This window comes from Exophiala aquamarina, assembly GCF_000709125.1.
Source record: "Exophiala aquamarina CBS 119918 chromosome Unknown aczIA-supercont1.2, whole genome shotgun sequence".
Taxonomy (NCBI): Eukaryota; Fungi; Ascomycota; class Eurotiomycetes; order Chaetothyriales; family Herpotrichiellaceae; genus Exophiala; species Exophiala aquamarina.
Genome location: NW_013550586.1, coordinates 2,576,531 through 2,594,817, shown reverse-complemented (window position 1 = coordinate 2,594,817; position 18,287 = coordinate 2,576,531). Strand labels below are relative to the sequence as shown.

Here is an 18,287-nt window from a genome sequence, read left to right as displayed (position 1 = left end):
TGACCTCCTTTTCTTCTCAATTCCTGGGACATCACAATCCCCTCGTCTTACTCTCATCGAAGCCCAAACCCTCCACCTCGCCACGCTGCTCTTTCTTCATCTTCTCCACGACATCGAAGGCTGGTGTTCCACCGTACAGTTGACCGCCTTTCCCACCAGCGCTCCCACCACCTTCGAGCTCGAGACTATTCGAGATCGGGGCATTGCCTCGGAACCGTTTCCTCATGTCGACCATGCCGCGTTTGCAGTCGCGGAAGCCACGTTTTAGCTGCTGGCATTGCATCGGGAGGGTCTCGAGCAGCGGCGACGATAGGCATTCGACGGGTGTGTGTCGGTCGACCATTATGCAGTCCGTATTCTGTAGACATGCGGCGAGCGCGGCCCCTGTGAGAGGTGGGTGGTGGTTAGTATGGGAGGTTTGAGAGCGTCGAGATAGGGTACCATTTACTGATCTCTTTGCATGAGGACGGCATCGTCGCGGGTGAAGACGCGCCGTCGAGGTTTCCTCTCGTACTGACCCCGGGAATTGGCGAAAGGAACACACTCGTAGATTGAGGCGTGAAGTATCAGCGGGCGGTACCAGTATGCAGTGTTCGTACATAGTGGAGTGACGGGAAAATGTTAGGGCAAACCTTCCTTTTCTGGGAGTTGCCCTGAATGACTAATCCACAGAATTTCATAGAATTCCGAATCTCCGGGATTTGGCAAAGGCAAGCCTCATGAGTATCGAGATGAACCTGAGTCAATCTCATTACTCCGAACGGCTCTTTGGAAAGCAATTCTGGATTAAAAGTTCTGTTGATGACGAGGCCCCACCCAGTTCATGGTTGCGTCCGTCGAGGATTAGATGGATCTATACGATTCTCATTGGTTCCCCCACACAAGTGCTGCAGGAAATCCCATTAACTCCATAATCTCCTATACTGCGTAGTGAGGCATCTTGGTAAGCTCTTTGAATTGACGGATACTACCAGAATATCACGAGCAGATCTCGATTTGGCCGATAATAAGTGGCCGATTCCAATATTCTTTGAATGGGAGACCTTCCCATGAAGCGACCGAGTCATGAACGCTTACTACCATACCTAAAACTCTCGCAAGCTACGCCTTATCTATACGCGTTCGGACAATCACCACAGCATCAGTGGCAGCTACGTTCAGGAGATCCTCAACTGAGAGGCGGTGCCACCATACTGAACCTCCAACCATCGAACGCTGGTCAAACATGGCCACGCTGGAACGATGCTGCTCTCAGATCTCACTACACTCTGAAAATATCTTTCGACTTGGAGCCTTTGGGCACCAGCTCCCCGACCATGCGGTATCGCTCGATACCCGATCGCTCATGTTATTTGCAGGCCAGGGCAAGACATGTGTTGGACTGTGGCAGGCGCAGAACGACCGTTGCCACCACGAGAAAGCATCTAATTGTGGCCAGTTGGTACTCTATCAGTCCACAAATGCCGCTCTATCCTCTCGCCATCACCAATGTCGATCTACTTTTCTACAATGCCACAATGGAACGTTGAATGAAAGGCTTGCAATCTCAAGAAAACAGGAAGCAATATAATAAGTTATCAAATGAGCACCACGCCGACGACGAAGGTAATAAGCAACAACAGTCCTGCTTGCATGGGATAGTGAAGCGAAATGACAGCCAGCTGGGTGCCGAGCTTGCTATTCTGCTGGGCAACAAGTGGTTCCTTTCGGTACCAAGTATCTCTCGAAAGGTAGGTACGTATGTATGTTACATATATGGATTGGATGGCGCCGGTTTGTTCCGACAACAATGGCCATGAGCATTGTGCAGTTGCACCCGATAACGTAGCAACCCTTACTCGTAGTCGCCTTGATAGAATATGAGCTTGAAGCCATCACGCACTTGCATGTGCGAAGTATGCGACGTATTTCTGTAAGCTTATCCGATGTGAAATTAGCTGCAGCTGCAGTGACCTGTCGGATGATGGGATAAGAGCTTGAACGATGCGTTCACAGTCCATATTGAGTTTGACAACCCGCTTGGCTGTGACAAGAAAGACAAGACGGGATACTCCGTCGATCGCCTTCAGCGACTCGAATGGTGTACAAAATGGGACTTTCCGGAAACTCTGGATCCACAGATTTTCCGACTGTTCTGGATCGCCTATCGATACCAGAGTCCTCCATCGTGAAGATCGTTGTCGCGAGCACGATTGACTTGAATTTTTAATAATTTGGCACTCTATATTGCGCGGCGCACAATACTCAGCTTGAAGCGTCCCTCGGCTCAGCGTGCCTAAGTCCGCATCCCGATATTTGGAGCTTCTTTTCGACCTTTGTCCATCGTCAAGGTGACGGATTCATGGAAGGGCGAGATCGCTTTAGCCCCATTGTGAACTCTGATCGTTCCCAGATTGCGATGCAACCAAGATGAAAGAGGACTCTGCTGAGCGAGGCCGCCCGAAGGAAGATCTTTACGGGCAAGATTCCCCTGCCAGTGGCCGGAAAACGAAGCGAAGGAAAGTAGCGGATGATGAACGGAAGCGTGCTATTCGAGCGTAGGCTCTTATCCCTCAGACTTCCAATCTATTCCAGCTAATAAATTTGAATTCTCAGTTGTGACGGCTGCCGCAGAGTCAAGGAAAAATGCGAAGGAGGCATCCCGTGTCGAAGGTGTACCCATTTCCGACGAACTTGCGAATTCAAGGGCGTGAAAGCTGAGCCAATATCTCAAGATGGGCCAGGTTCTACCCGGTAAGGAAAAGGGGTCCTGATGCTTTGTTTATTCTAATATAGTCCTCTACTTAAAAGACCCACAACTCCTAGCTATCAGGGAAACGAACTGAAAGATCGCGCTCGCTACCTGGAACGAATTTTACGACACAAGCTTCCCGGGCTTGATCTTGATACTGCGAACTTGCGGCGCATATCAGAGAATTTGCTGGAGACATCCAGCAACAAATCCACGACTTCGGAAGCTGAAGGCGAGGGACATCCAGTTCTAGCGGATGACGATGTTGAGATCCGCCCGGTTGAGGGTAACGTCACTCACTATTCGGGCGAGTTTTCATATTGGAATTTCTCCCAACGGATCAAACGACATGTGGAGGACTGGATGGGCAGTGCCAACCCAGACGCTCCGAATGCGGAACGAGTGTCTGAATTCTGGCGAGCAGAGCCTCTCCTATCAAGCTCCCACAGTCTTTCTGCTGCACTCGCCTGCTGCCCACCCAGAGATATAGCAGAGTTCCTCGTCCACGTTTTCTTCCGCCATGCGGAGTCCAACTACTTCTACGTTGATCGGGCTTGGCTTTTGGATGTCTTGAATGTCTTTTACACTAATCCGAACCAATTGGCCGCCAAAGATGCTGGCAAGGTCAGTATCGCACTGGCGACATTTGCCATCGGCACACAGTATGCGTACCTCGAATCGCTCAATCCGTCTGGCCCGGCAAACCCAGGAGGGATGAGCTTCTCGGAGGATGAGGTTGGCACGATGTTTTTCGAACAGGCAGCAAAACTCCTGCCTGAAGTTATTCAAATTTCCTCCCTCGAGAGTGTACAAGCATGTCTTCTTCTTGGACTTTATTGCAACCCTCTTGACGCTTCGGGCCTGGCTTACACCTATTACAACCTCGCTATTAAACTGGCGATCGTGAATGGAATGCACCGGAAATACCCGGGCAAGGCGATTGACGAAATCACTATTGAGACGAAGAACCGTGTATGGTGGACGTTGTATGTGGTTGAAAAGAAGATTGGGATTTTTCATGGAAGGCCAATCTCTGTCCTCCGATCGGATGTCGACGCTGATCTGCCCAAAGACCGAGCTGACATGATTCAGGCCGGACCAAGCTCCAATATCCCATACATGGTAGCATCCGTCCACTTACTACACAAACTTGAGAACTTCTTCAATGAAATGCAATTGCTGCGGAAATGCCAGAAAAACGAGTTGCAAGGAATTCTCTCCCGCTTGATTACAATGAAAGAATCGCTGGCGAAATGGTTCGAAAATCTGCCGCCAGGAGCTCATGGTGAATCAAGTTCAATCCGTTCGACTAGCTTTCGACCAAGAATGCACTTGAGACTAGAATACTGTCTAGTACGTATGTTTGTCGGACGGCCATTTTTGTTCAGTCGTCATGCCCCTGGAAGCACTCCGACTTCAATGTCGAGGAAGGACAGCAACGCCACTTCAAATACCGCTACTGGCGAAACAGACAGGAAGGTGTCACGGAGAACGACACTTATCGACGATTGTGTCCAAGCGGCCCAGGAAGCAATCGCGGTGTGCAGGAAATTGCGAGACGGGGTGGGCCTCGCCAGAGCCTCATATATCGAGTACAGCTCCTGCCGAGCCTCACTCTTGGTCCTCATTGCTTATTGCATCTACAACCAAACGGATCGGTTCAGAGAGTCGCTGCAGATGGGTCTATCGATGATACGAGAGATGTCTGCAAGCGGAGCCTCTGCGAGAGCCGAGGTCTCACTTATCGAAGCACTCGAACATGCACTTGCACGTTTGCAATTTTTCGCTGCGACGACGAAACCCCACGTCGACAATGTATCGCCAGAAGGTATGAGTACTGTGTCAGGATACGACAGATTCAAGAATTGGCAGGCTATGCTCAAGGGTGGAGGTACTGCTACCACATCCACTGCTACTGCTACAACCCACAGGATGCAGAACACCAGCATGCCTGTAGCCGCGAAAGAACCTACCATCAGCCCCAGTAGCTATCGCCAGCCCCAACCTCATATCTCTCATCATAACTGGTCGATCGACAGCGCGAGCGACCATGGAGGAGGAGCGGCAGGGGCTCTGAACTTTGCCGTTCCCAACACCACCGACCCCGACATGACTGGCGGTCTTGGGACCTTGCATTCAGCTGCTGAGTCTGCTTTCTTCGGTCTGGACAGTATGCTTATGTCCTCGCATGAGACGATCAATCACCCTGAGAGACAGGTCTTACAGGATTTCCTCGCAATACCGGATTTCGAATTCAACTTTGGATTTGATCATCATGGCAATGATGGTAATACTGGAACAGGGAGGGTGGCATCCCGGGGCTTCGGGTGGTAACAAATAATATCGGTCGTTGACTCATTGATATATAGTAGATGGAGGGTCCTTCCCCAAAAAGCCATAATACTCGAGCTGGCAGATGGCACAGCGTGGTCCGGCCCACAGGCCGCTGGCTGGCTGAGAGGTGAAATCCTTCAAACATGTGGTTACCTCACTGCCGATGTCCTTGAACCTCCCGAGGCACTCTGTGGAACTGATGGGAAACCCAATCCTTTACCCCCTTTTTCTCACAACCCCGCGGTCGACTCGGGCTGAGAGTACCCTCAAGGTGCAGAGAGATGAAAATATAAGCATTCTTCATTTGATATGAGGTAGTACTGTACCCAACTGAAAGCTGTGGATCTTATTGAGCAACCCCTCGAAAAGGCCAAGGCCCTGCAAAGCTTTTGGCAGATATTGGACGGAAGACTACATCCACCGCACGACACAAGCAAGCAGATCTTAGTACAGACATCCTCAAACCCGTCGAAGCCCTCTATGTCTTCTCCTGGTGTAACCAAAAATGCCTCTTCACAAAACGGGATTCTTTGTTGCCCTTCGCACACGTCATGCCGCTCAGTTTCCGCAGTGAAAATACGGACCCTTGCACACACCTATAGCAATTGAGACAACCCCGCCTCCAAGCAAAGTATGAGTTGACTGATCAAACGAGACCCCTCTCAGGCACGGCGAGGAGGGGTGATTGTGGTGTGAGCACGCGACCATAGCTACAGGTTCCCACCTCTCTTGCCCCGCGAGTCTAATATGACCTTCTTGATCCATTCCATCGAGAAAGACTTCACTGCTGAGAAGGTAACCGTCACTAAAACCAATTGCGTTGAGGAAAAACTCCACTACAAGACATCTCCTCTCCCCATCCACCGGAAACAATGAATAAAGAAGCAACTCCTTCATCCGCTGCTCCTGGAGCTGGTGTCGCCGGTGGGCATCGGCGGTCCAGCAGCGGCATCTCAGATGACGCAGTCGCATCAGCACACGAGTTCATGTCCGGCACAATACGCCGGTCCTCTACGGGAGTCACGGACGACGCGGCCAGACTGGCTCGCGACTTCGCGCGAACATCAAAGGGCACAGGCCCCGGTTTATCCGACGACCTAGCAGATAAGGCTCATAAGTTCATGGACGGGCCCGCCACCCACCGTGAATCTCACAGCAAGTACCTCCCTGATGTCACGCTGCCCGGCGTCACCGACGAGATTGCCGAGGAGGCGCTTGAATTTGTCGACGGGGTCGAGAATGGGGGGAAATAAGGAGAGGCAACAGAGTGTGAAGAAGTAGGGGCAAGAACAAACGATCGTTGCTCAAGTTTCGGGACGAGAAATGGATGCGAGAGAGAAAGGGTCGTCTCATGTTGCCAGAGGCTCAATGGTGAGGAGGTGTTTGCTTCGAGATTGATATCACCCTGTTTCATTGTATTTGCTCTGTTCGGGAAAAACCGGGGCCCGAGGGGAACATACTCGATTGGATTTCGGTGACACAAACATACCCAAACTCTGTATCAAGGATGTATTTGAAAAATGTAGCAAAAAGTACGAAATTGAGGATTTACCTTGCCGCTGAGCAGGGTTGCTCCTTGGGCAAATCGTTCAATTGATTTTGTGCTCGTTGAGCGATGCTTGTTCCTGCATGTTCGGGGAGCCTGAGGAGGTGGTCAAGTCTTGTTTCAAGCAGGGTATCCTTGCCAGATCGGTAACTCCTGATTACGGGGTTATTGTGAAGCGTGTCTCTGCTGCGTGCTGGTCACCACCCTAAAGCGCACTGTTGAAGGCACTTAAGCGATGACTACGCCAGGTGACTCACTCTTGCGTGCTTCAAGGCATTGCTGCTTACTTCTTGATCGTTGAACGCGAAGAGTACCGCTCGCGTGATCAAGCTCTCATGTGCACCGGACAGTTACGACTGTCCATGCGAATTCGCTGACCCTGTACTCTGTGGTGACTCCAGAGAGGCTCTTGCCAAGGAATCCAAAGTCACGTGCCGATGACGCAGCCAGCCTCGATTGCTACGGGTACCAGTGGCCCGTGAACGTCCCTAGCGAGACTCTCGAAGTGCTCCAAGTGTATTCGAGCCAGTGCTACTGCCTGCGTAAGAGCAAACAAACACATCTGCGAGCAAGATGAATTGAACCCCCCCAAAGAAGCCGCGCTCATGGCGCTAGATCTTGATGAAGGCTATGTGGCACCGGGCCTTGCCCATCGCGGTGTCGAGACCTCCCTCCCCATCTTCAACGTCGAACGAGTCCAATTGCAGTTCAACATCGCATCCGACTTTGTCGCTGCTCAGGTTGCAAATAACGTCCTAATACTGGCCCTTGCTACTGGGCGCATTCTCCGTATTGATCTGGAGAGCCCCTCTGATATTGACGGTCCGTACAGCCTGTTCTGTTGATCATCGACTGGGCGCTGACTTGAGGAAACAGATGTTGACCTACCCAAGAAGACAAGCGAAGTCGGTCTGATACGGCGCATGTTCCTTGACCCTTCGGCATCCCATCTTATCATCAGTACGACTTTGGGCGAGAATTTCTATCTCCATAGTCAGTCAAAGACGCCAAGGGCGTTGTCAAGATTAAAAGGCGTGTCTATTGAATCAGTTGCCTGGAATCCCTCGCAACCCACGGCCTCGACACGAGAAATACTGGTCGGGGCGATCGATGGGAATATCTACGAGACATATATTGAACCCGCGTCCGAATTTTATCGACGAGAAGAGAGATATTCCGCCCAGGTTTGGAAACTTCCAGATGGATCTGTGACAGGGCTGTGGGCTGAGACTGTAGATGGTAGAGCCGGTCTGAGGAGGGTCATCATCGCATCGCACTCAAGATTATGTCATTGGATAGGTAAAACAGGTGGTAGAGGACGAGAAGGCTCAGCTTCCATTTATGCCGACCTGTTCTCGAAAGAGGCCCCTGTAACACATACCGCTAGTGGTGCTGCCGCTACAGCCCCATCCTCGTTCTCAGTGTCTCCGGAAACAGCAGACTCGAGTTCTAGCTCCGATCGAAGCTTCGCATGGCTCTACTCTCAAGGTGTCTTGACCGGCAAACTTCTCACATCTCCGACCACTTCCAACCTCGGCTCCAAGATCTTCAGCGAAGCCACACTCCATCCTCGGTCTATTTTCCCAGAGACGATATCTGCTCGTGGTGGACGCAAGCTGATCCAAGACCCAGTTGCATCTGTAATACTATCACAATGGCATGTACTCGCTCTCGCTGAAGGCCGAATCATTGCGGTCAACAGGCTCGACGGGAGTGTCGTTTATGACCAAGCTGTCCTAGAATCAGGTCAAAGCGCCCTTGGGCTCGTTGCAGATCAGAAGAAGAACACCTTCTGGCTATTCACCAATCAGGAGATATTTGAAGTTGTTGCTAACAACGAAGATCGAGATGTCTGGAAAGCTATGCTCAAAAATCAAGATTATGACGCAGCACTCAAATATGCAAAAGATGCAGCACAGAAAGACTCGGTGGCCACTGCTTCGGGAGACTATTTGTCGAGTAAAGGACAGTATCTCGAAGCAGCAAGCATATGGGGAAAGAGTAGTAAAGCTTTTGAAGAAGTTTGCTTATCCTTGATCGACAATGCACAAGAAGATGCGCTCAGGACATATTTGATGACCAAGCTGGGGTCATACAGGAAATCATCATACATGCAGAGAGTCATGATAGCAACCTGGCTTGTGCAAATGTTTATTGCTAAGCTGAACGCTCTTGACGACATGGTTGCAACCAAGGCAGAGCTCATTGAGAACACCGACGCAGGCGGAGCTCAGCGTGACTTGGAAAAGACACAAAAAGGATTTCAAGAATTTATTACCAAACACAAAGCAGACCTTGACGCCAAAACAACGTACGAAGTTATTTCGAGTCACGACAGAGAGGAAGAACTCCTTTTCTTTGCCAATAGCATCACCGACTATGACTTTGTGCTATCATATTGGGTGCAACGAGAACAATGGAACGAGGCACTGTCAGTGCTTAACAAGCAAAGCAATCCAGAGACCTTTTATCGGTATAGCAACGTGCTCATGTCCCACGTTGCGACAGGATTGGTGGAAATCCTGATGAGGAGAAGTAATATCGATGCGCAGAAAATGATTCCTGCTCTTTTGACTTACAACGAGACCGCAAGCGTGCCCCTACCTCAGAATCAGGCAGTGCGATATCTGAACTATGTTGTCACAAATGACTTCAGCGTCCCAGCTTCAGTCCACAACACGCTGATATCGATCATGGCATCACATCCATCAGGTTCGGAGACTGCGCTGCTCGGATATCTTGAAAGTCAACCAAGTCCTCCTTTATACGATGCAGATTTCGCTCTGCGACTCTGCATTCAGCACAATCGAGTCCAATCCTGTGTGCATATATATAGTACAATGGGACAGTATCAACAGGCTGTGGAACTTGCCCTTCAACACGATGATATTGACCTGGCAGCAATTGTTGCTGATCGACTGGAAGGGAATGACCAGGTCAGAAAACGACTGTGGCTGTTGATTGCAGAGAAGAAGATCAAGGAGGCATCATCAATCAAGGAAGCGATTAATTTCTTGAAACAATGCGAATTGCTCAAGATCGAGGATCTCATCCCCTTCTTTCCAGATTTTGTGGTCATTGATGATTTTAAAGAAGAGATCTGCGAGGCGTTGGAGGAGTACTCCCGGCACATCGATAACCTGAAGCAAGAGATGGACATTTCTCAGCACACGGCGGAACAGATCAAGGCCGAAATTGCTGCCCTGGACCATCGATATGCGATTGTGGAATCAGGCGAACGATGTTGGATTTGTACACTGCCAGTGTTGAGCCGACAGTTTTTCGTCTTTCCCTGTCAGCATGCCTTCCACAGTGACTGTCTGGGTAAACGAGTCCTCGAGAATTCGGGCAGCGCCAAACGAAAACGTATCAAGGATCTTCAGACCGAGGTGAATCAGGGATTGAGCATTGGACCACAGCGACAGAAGCTTGTGGCAGAGCTAGACGGGGTAGTTGCTGAGCAATGCGTACTCTGCGGGGATCTAGGGATCAAACAAGTTGATGAGCCTTTCATCCATGCAGGAGACGATGTGGAGGCATGGGCTATCTGACAATCATGAAGGGATTCAGGACGGTTGTTATGTGATTCTGGGATCCACCACCTCGTATTTCCCGCTGACTTCCCGCTAGAGCGATTGTATGTAAGCCACTGTGCGAAGCTTGAGAGCTGAGAAGATACCCAGGACATACCCAGTACATGACAGCTTTTTCAGGATTTAGGGGCAAGGCTTGATGCAGTCTCGGCTCGTTTGCTGAGTCAAACGGCATGACGCCTCGTTTTAGTGGGCCTACGCTTTCGTAATCGACCGCTTCCTCTAGCCATTGGTTGAATTGATCAGCCGTCTCATGGACAGACCAGGATTACTGAACCCTCCGGTCGCAGAAGCCTCTCTCGATACGACGTGGTTGGTCTTCCAGTCAAAACTCTAGGTTGAGTAGGAGGTGGTAGAAATCCAGGTAGAAATCCAGGAATGTACAGAGCACGTCTTGCTCGAGATTACAGACCGAAGATGTTTATTACCATGTTTGGTAATTTCAGCATACTATTATGCTACTGTAATTATACCATGGGAAAGGTGAGATTGATGATGTGTTATTCCACCTGCCTCGCCTCGAATACGTAGTATCGCTCTTTGAATATGGATATGCACAACGGACTTGACAGTGGAAATAACCTTATGTACTTCGATCCAAAAAAGCCTCAAGAATCTCGAGTGAGTGAGTCTCGCCAAGGCCGAAGGAAAGGGTTTCATTGACCAAAGTGGAAGGTGGGGTGGGGGCCATGGAGATAATGATAAGTCTTCCTTCCTTCCTTCCTTCCACACGGATACATCCAACACGCCGTGGCCTTGGCTGTCGTCATCGGCTCGGGTGCTTCAATTTCGTCATCGACTCTCTCTCATCCGCCATCCTCCATCAACCCTCATTTAGTCATTTGTCATTTGTCCTTTGCATGTTCCCTCATGGTCTTCTCGGGGATATTCACTCGTATCCGTACGTTATTCGGACGAAGCGAGTGAATTTAACCTTTTCCCATCACATCTTCTTTCCAACTCCAGCACAGACACCCACAACCTGCGCATGCTTATCTCATTAACGCCGTTTCGTCCAGCCGTCGGTCCATCACACACTGGCGTGCTACCCATGTTTAACTTCCAACCCCGGTTGCTTTTTGATGGACATTGGCCCGAAGCCCCACCTGATTATTCAGGAATTCATGTTGTTGTTTTTTGGTTCGAGAGTCTTCTCCCGTGGTACGGTACGCTCAGCCTTTTTGACCGTCGATACATGGTAACCACATGGAGTCATCAACACTGTGGTCAGGTAAAGTATATAGATTGACTCTCAGATAAATATGATACATCCCTCCCTCTCGCTTCGTTCTCGTGTTCACTTCAAGCTTCCATCTTGATTGGTGTATTGTGATTCGCACACTTTCTCACCCTTCTACAGTCCACAGTCTTGAATCACTCCTGCAGATTAGCACAGCATACCATCTTCTCGCATTGACTCAGACATGTCTGGCCTATTGCGAGATGCCCCTGTGGGCCAAATCATTCGATTCGTCACCCGTAACAAATACCTACAGTACCCAGAGGAAAAAGCCGACTTTCAATGTCCCAGTTCATATCAAGGCTCAAAATCGATAGGGTCCGGTGCTTCAAGTGTGGCTTCTCCAGAGGCTTTGGAACAGAAACTGGAAGAACCTCCGAGTGATCCCAATGCTCTCACAACAGCCCAGACAGCTGTGGATCGAGAATCCGTTGCGCTCTCCGATCGAACGCTCTCGAAAATCATGACAAGACCTGAAATGAGTCAGGTCAATACCCGCGCAGATCTCGAGCAAGCATACACCAATGCCACTCGGCAAGAGTCCCTAAAGAACCAGGCCAGTCGGCCAATCGCTCCGGAAATCACCTCTGACGGTACCATTCTGGTTGATTGGTACACTACCGACGATCCAGAGAACCCGCAGAATTGGACCATGCGGAAGAAAGGCTTGGTGGTGTTACAGATCTATCTCTACACGCTTGCTGTGTACATGGGATCTGCAATCTACACTCCTTCCATCCCGTACGTTGTTGAACAGATGGGTGTCTCCGAGAACGTGGCTGCCCTGGGCTTGTCAATGTACGTTTTGGGCTACGGTCTTGGACCCCTGATCTTCGCACCGCTCTCTGAAATCCCCGTTATTGGGCGAAATCCGCCTTATATGGTCACCTTGGGCATCTTCGTCATTATATCCATCCCAACAGCCGTGGTGAACAATTTCCCGGCTTTGATAGTCCTCCGTTTCTTGCAGGGGTTCTTCGGTAGCCCGTGCCTCGCAACCGGTGGTGCGTCCATTGGAGATCTGTACTCCCTCATAAAGCTCCCATACTTCCTCACCGGGTGGGCTGCATTTGCTACTGCAGGTGAGTTCCCCCTCCCCCACCCCATAGTATTTCTAGATAAGTCGGAAACTGACAATTTCATCATGCAGGTCCTGCCTTGGGTCCCATCATCTCAGGCTTTTCCGTGCCCGCGGAGAACTGGCACTGGTCGCTTTGGGAGATTGTTTGGCTCTCTGCCCCAGTCTATATCTCCCTCTTGTTTCTCCTGCCTGAAACCTCCGCCTCCAACATTCTTCTGCGCCGTGCGGCCCGTCTACGAAAGCTCACCGGCATGGCAAACCTCAAGTCTCAATCCGAGATTGACCAGGAGAAGTTGACTGTCAATGAGGTCGTCATCGGCAATCTCTGGCGTCCCATTCAAATCATGTTTCTCGACCCGGCCATTCTCTTCACCAGCGTGTACACTGCATTGATGTACGCCATCTTCTACTCGTTCTTCGAGGTCTTCCCCTTGGTCTACGCATATGGAAATGGCCCTCGCTCGGCCACTCATGGATACGGCATGAACGCAGGAGAAATCGGTCTAATCTTCCTTTCAATCTCCGTGGGCGTCAGCATCGCCATCGTTCTCTACGTCTACTACTTGCGCTACGTCTTCGAGCCGGAAATCAAGACCAAGGGACTCGGCGAGCCAGAGCGACGTCTCATCCCGGCTCTTCCCGCCACGTTCCTGCTGCCCATCGGACTGTTTCTGTTCGCGTGGACTGGCAACTCGTCTCCCAAGATCCACTGGATCGTACCAACCCTCGGTGTTGTCATCTTCACCATCGGCATCTTCATCCTCTTCCAGTGTCTTTTCATCTACATCCCACTCACCTACCCACAATACGCCGCCTCCCTGTTCGCCGGCAACGACTTTGCCAGATCCTCTGTTGCCGCGGGCGCCATCCACTTCTCCCGCCCCTTGTTCCACAATCTTGGTGTTGGGGAAGGTGTGTCACTCCTCGCCGGTCTGACCGTCGGTGGCATCATCGGCATCTGGGCCTTGTGGAAGTTTGGCGCAACGCTCCGTGCCAGGAGCAGATTTGCCGCTCATTAAGCTCGCGGGACTGCCCAACCAGGACTCTCAACCTCTGGGGTCCCTCCAAATCGGAATTCTCACGACCTCTCAAGAAAACAACCTGAACTTGTCAAATGATCGTCTTTCATCGTTTTCGATACAGTTTATCCTACATAGACCTCTTCCTTCTACCGGTAATGATTGTCATGTTCATGTTTTCAAGGATTAGCAAGCGACGGCGCCGAATGGGGTGCCACAAGGATTGATTTCACGGCGAACGGGAGGCGGCATACCGTGTATAGATAGATATCCCCCAGGAAGAGAAAGGCAACAACGCATGCCTGAACGACCTCAGGGGGAAGGAAGTCGGCCTTTTATCAAAGGCTGCACCGCACCAGCTATGTGGGCAACAAGCAGCTTAATCAAATCAAATCAAGTTAAACGGGCCTTTTCCCTCAACGAAGACAACGGAGAAACTACGTAGTGAAGATCCAAATTGTCTTTCTCTGAATCGAGATGTGTCACTTGGTGTCTGTTACTCATCACTGTTAGATTCCTCATGCTGTGGGTTATTCATGCCGGACTAATCAATCTTGCGTTAACTGGTGGAACTCAGTTTCCCGTGGACAATTATGTATAGCTATGTTCGAAACTCCCGTGGGGTACAGTGGTTCACCAGCCCTCCCAATCTACCTCTCTGACCACCTAGTGGTGTTGCGAATTGTCTACATGTTGTTGTTGTGTCTGTCAATACTACTGAAACTACCAACGAGCGAGCGATCGAGCAAACCTCAGGAGTCAATCGCGTCACTATTTTTTTTTTCAATTCTTCTGTTGCTCTCGCGTTGCCTATTCTGGGCTACTGTCTCGACCGCAGTGATGGGGCGGAATAGACCCAGGGAGATGTAAGAGAGGCAAGTCAGGTGCTCTGCTCTACCATAAGCATTTGGATAGGTAATATGTATATATGCCACAAAGGTCATATCCCAACACAAGAAGGTCCAGGCAGGGAAGAAAAGGCCTGCACCTGAGAGAGAGCCAGGGCCCGTCCATCATTATAACATAACATAAGAAGCGAAGAGCCAATTTCTTTTCTCATTTACATCTCGCCGGAACACCTCCCTCCCTCCCTCCCCCGGGCTTCCGCGTCCTTAATCCAGTCTCAAGCGTTCATGGGGGAATCCTATAAGCCACAAAATGAAAACACCCAGAAAGGACAATGCTTCCAATCGAATCCCAAGAAGAAACCCTCCTCCAACCTTTCTAGAGGAGTCGAGACAAGGCGCCTACTTCCTGTTCAGAATCATTATTTTTTTCTTGGGGGGATTTTTGGGGTTTTTCTCGGGTCCTGGTCGATTTTAAATTTTTTTTTAAATTCTTCTCAGTCGTGACCAGCCATCTGCTCAGGCAACCTTGGCATCCCCATCACCGCCGTCTGGCTCCTGCACCTGCGCCTTCTTGAGACCTTGCATCGCCAGCGTCTTGGCGAAGAGATTCTGTGGTTTTGCGTTTCTACATTGGGGAGGTCGGTTAGTATAATGAACAAAGACAAGAACGAGGACGAGCATGTCAAGCATCGGCTTGAACGAAATGAAGGCAGAATAGAGGAAACATACTGGAATCTCTTCCCCTTTATCTCACTTAGTTTCTTCGTGGTCGGGCTCCGGATGGCATCACTGGGGCTGATGTATGTGGTTGTTGCCCGGGTGTCACGGCCGATGGTGGTGTTTGTGTTCAGGTCGAATCGCGGGATTGGCTTCTCATTCATGTTGACGCCGCTTTGAGTTTTAATTGCTTTCTCGGGAGACTGCGATTTGGTTGGTGATGGCGAGGAGGTGTTTGGTGAGCGTTCGCAGAGTGCGTTGGTGGCTTTGCTAGGTGACATCGTTTTGATTTCGGGGGTTTGGGATCTGTTGTGCGATGCGAAGATACAATTGTTTCCAATAGAATTGTTGTTGAACTTGCTGATTTAAAGGTGAGGCTCAAGTGTGATGCACTCGTACAGTGCAGTACTAGTAGAGGTTGGTTGGAAGAGTCAAAGCCTCAAGGGTCTTGAATTCCAGAGGTGGATAGGATAATTAGGTAAAAGGGCGATCTGACGAGGAAAGGCAGGAGTGTCCGTGCATTATGGTTGCCGGGGTCGGTAACGAGAAGATTGAAAGATGCCTGGGAACTACTCGTGGTCGCCTCAGTTGTAGTACTACTACTAGTAGCAGTGTCTGTGTCTGTACCCGTAAATACCCCTGCTGAGATTCGGAAAATATCCAATATCTGGTGGTCTAGAAGCGGGCTCAATATTTCGGGTTTGTTTTCATTATGACGTCAACGGGTGTGGTTGGGTCGTTGGCGAGACAACCACCGGGTCCGAGCGCTGGATCTGGAAGTTCTTGTGGTGGCATGTTGAAATTGGCCAACTTGAAGGGTGAACATGAATGAGATGGGCGCAGGCGACCCTCGTTACATGAAATTGTTTTCATGGTTATCCTCAAGAATACTGATATATGTATCATAGATGCATTCTCTTTCGTGTTGTACCTGATTTAAGATGGTGTGCCTTGTGCGTGCCGTCACCGGATTTTTTGCGCCTGGAGATAAGGGGCCTTTACCTTCCTTCCATTGAGCGTTTCCGCTACAGCAACCTTTTCCAGTGAAAACGCCTGGACATAATTACAATTTAATCCTCTTTGGTGTCGTGAGACTGAAATCACTCTGAATTTTGCTTTTGCTCTCATGCTCTTGTTTCCTTCGACGCCTACAATACCCATATGTTCACAAGATAATTCTCACGTGCTTTTATCAAGAGGTCGAACAGCGTGGTCGATTAATCCGGATTCCCAAGTGAAGGGCGTGGAGGCCGGAGCTCCAGGACCTTTTTTAAATTGTCAGGGTCTATTGTCACAGATGAAGGGAAGTTATCGAGTAGTATCGTTCTCAAAAACCCAGATTTGATGGTCAAACTCCGTAGACGCAACCCTGCTGAAATGGCTTTTAAGAGGTCTTCTAAACTGATGATGAAACGTGGGTTGCTGCTGTTTTCGAAGCCTGGGGCCGGCGGCGAGCCTGAGTGGAGAGCATGTGTCCTGCCCAAACGCAGTGGATGACCGCTACCTGATGAAAAGGGCGTAGACCCTTCGGCTCGGAAGTCTCTTGAAATTCGGCGTGATCTGTTCGGTCGTCGACCAAGTCCTCTTTCGGTTTTTTAATCCTCATATTCATCATCACTCTCGTCCGCCTTCTGGTACAAGAAAAACTGCACAAAAATCGCCATGTCCAAAAACAAAGTTCCCAAACTACCCGCGATCCAACTAGCATTGACTGCAATATACCTCGCGTAGACAGCCCCAGATTCCCCCGGCTCACAATGCCCCTGTTTCCGACAAATCGGCGAATAAGCAAAAATTGACATGACATATGTCAAGTTTCCAATACAGGCAAACAGAAAAAACAAGAGCGAGACGCCTTCTGTACTTTTCCGTTTGTAGTTTAGGAGGAGCTGTGGCACTCTAGATCCGAGATAGAGAACAGCACATAGATAGCCAAAAGTCTGCCCCAAAGTGTCGAATTCCAGTGGTTCTGGCTCTTCACCTTTTACTGAGTGGTGGCCACGGTGGACTTTATGAGCCGTGATCCACCAGCCAAACACGCCGGCGGCGCAGACAAGGAGGATTGCGAAGCAGTTGAAAATGATGGTTTGGAGCGTAGTGGTAGGTTTGATATTCTTGACGGCGGGCGGATCGCTGGGTTTTGGGGCGTCGAGCAGGGGCGTCACGGGAGACAGATGTGTCCCATCGACAGACAGATGCCGTTGCAATGAACTGATCGATCGAGATCGATCGTCCTCATCCCTCGAGGGCGGCTGAGTCACGGAGCCACTGTGCAGCAGAGGCCTCGTCTCCGCGTCGCCATCTGACTGACTCGTCGTGCCCACATTGTCCGTCAACGTGAACCCTCGATAGTAAAACACCTGAACCATCAACACAATGTCCGCCAGTGTATAATAGACCGCCAAGATGGTCATGGTCGGCAGAACGCCCTGAAGGATGGCGCCGAGGATATTGAAGACATCTCCCGCAAGCCAGATGACAAGAAACACAATCGAGAGACCTTCCGCCGATCCTCGTCGGAAGTTCTCGATGATCTGAGGCGAGAACACGACCACCCAACACGCAATGGAGATCGAGCCGCAGATCCCCGAGAGAGCTTCGATGTCGAGTGACGTGCCTTGCTGTGGTGGAAACATGGCTGAGAAAGACCGAAGGGAGACAAAGAAAATGGGGAAAAGGGATGCCCGTTGCCCAAAAATCACAACCACGTCACCGCCCCGACGGTTGCCACCGAAAAAAGCAGAGAAGCCAGGTTTTGCTTCGCTCTGTCGTTTGCCTGTCTGTCCTGCCTATGTTCCTGCGTCAGAAGTCCACGATGGTCTCGGTGTCCGAAAGGAAACCAAAATAATGAATCCGTACGATGTTAATGAAGAGTTGGAAAAGGAAAGAAGAGGGGACCGAGGAACGAGAAGAGGTCCCTTTTACTGTGACTAATGAAAACGTGACGATGTGCAAGTTCAACTCCGGATTCTTTTTCAGCTGCGAGCCGCGACAACACAACTCGTATTCGTTGGCACGTGAGGAGCCTAAGGAGGCTAACTTAAATCCGGGGAGGGCTACCAGGGACGGCTGGAATAAAGTACCTCCGCCTGCCGCCTTTTCTCCGGACCACCAAGCAGCAGATCTCCAAGCAGCAAGTCCAAGCAATCAACAGTACTCGACCTATAGTATCATGATC

General features: G+C 50.3%; 7 protein-coding genes across 7 annotated transcripts; 4 read left to right on the top strand and 3 right to left on the bottom strand.

Moving 5' to 3' along the window:
- Positions 1-31: 31 nt before the first annotated feature.
- A1O9_02755 (uncharacterized protein) lies at positions 32-343 on the bottom strand (the record flags this gene model as incomplete). Its single annotated transcript, XM_013408326.1, has 1 exon — positions 32-343. One exon carries the CDS (start codon positions 341-343, stop codon positions 32-34), a length of 312 nt encoding a protein of 103 aa, XP_013263780.1.
- Positions 344-2,409: 2,066 nt separating this feature from the next.
- On the top strand, positions 2,410-5,065 carry A1O9_02754 (uncharacterized protein; the record flags this gene model as incomplete). Its single annotated transcript, XM_013408325.1, has 3 exons — positions 2,410-2,537; positions 2,596-2,733; positions 2,776-5,065. The coding sequence occupies 3 exons, from the start codon at positions 2,410-2,412 to the stop codon at positions 5,063-5,065; spliced, it is 2,556 nt and encodes an 851-aa protein (XP_013263779.1).
- Positions 5,066-5,931: 866 nt separating this feature from the next.
- On the top strand, positions 5,932-6,318 carry A1O9_02753 (uncharacterized protein; the record flags this gene model as incomplete). The annotated part of the gene is made up of 1 exon (XM_013408324.1): positions 5,932-6,318. Exon 1 carries the CDS (start codon positions 5,938-5,940, stop codon positions 6,316-6,318), a length of 381 nt encoding a protein of 126 aa, XP_013263778.1. The 5' UTR covers positions 5,932-5,937.
- An 898-nt stretch (positions 6,319-7,216) lies between these two features.
- Positions 7,217-10,162, top strand: A1O9_02752 (uncharacterized protein; the record flags this gene model as incomplete). Its single annotated transcript, XM_013408323.1, has 2 exons — positions 7,217-7,433; positions 7,488-10,162. 2 exons carry the CDS (start codon positions 7,217-7,219, stop codon positions 10,160-10,162), a joined length of 2,892 nt encoding a protein of 963 aa, XP_013263777.1.
- Positions 10,163-11,628: 1,466 nt separating this feature from the next.
- A1O9_02751 (uncharacterized protein) lies at positions 11,629-13,544 on the top strand (the record flags this gene model as incomplete). The annotated part of the gene is made up of 2 exons (XM_013408322.1): positions 11,629-12,526; positions 12,595-13,544. 2 exons carry the CDS (start codon positions 11,629-11,631, stop codon positions 13,542-13,544), a joined length of 1,848 nt encoding a protein of 615 aa, XP_013263776.1.
- A 1,400-nt stretch (positions 13,545-14,944) lies between these two features.
- A1O9_02750 (uncharacterized protein) lies at positions 14,945-15,417 on the bottom strand (the record flags this gene model as incomplete). Its single annotated transcript, XM_013408321.1, has 2 exons — positions 14,945-15,017; positions 15,122-15,417. Coding segments are annotated over 2 exons (369 nt in total), but the record flags the coding sequence as incomplete, so codon positions are not given.
- Positions 15,418-16,704: 1,287 nt separating this feature from the next.
- On the bottom strand, positions 16,705-17,745 carry A1O9_02749 (uncharacterized protein; the record flags this gene model as incomplete). Its single annotated transcript, XM_013408320.1, has 1 exon — positions 16,705-17,745. The coding sequence occupies one exon, from the start codon at positions 17,743-17,745 to the stop codon at positions 16,705-16,707; it is 1,041 nt and encodes a 346-aa protein (XP_013263774.1).
- Positions 17,746-18,287: the final 542 nt, after the last annotated feature.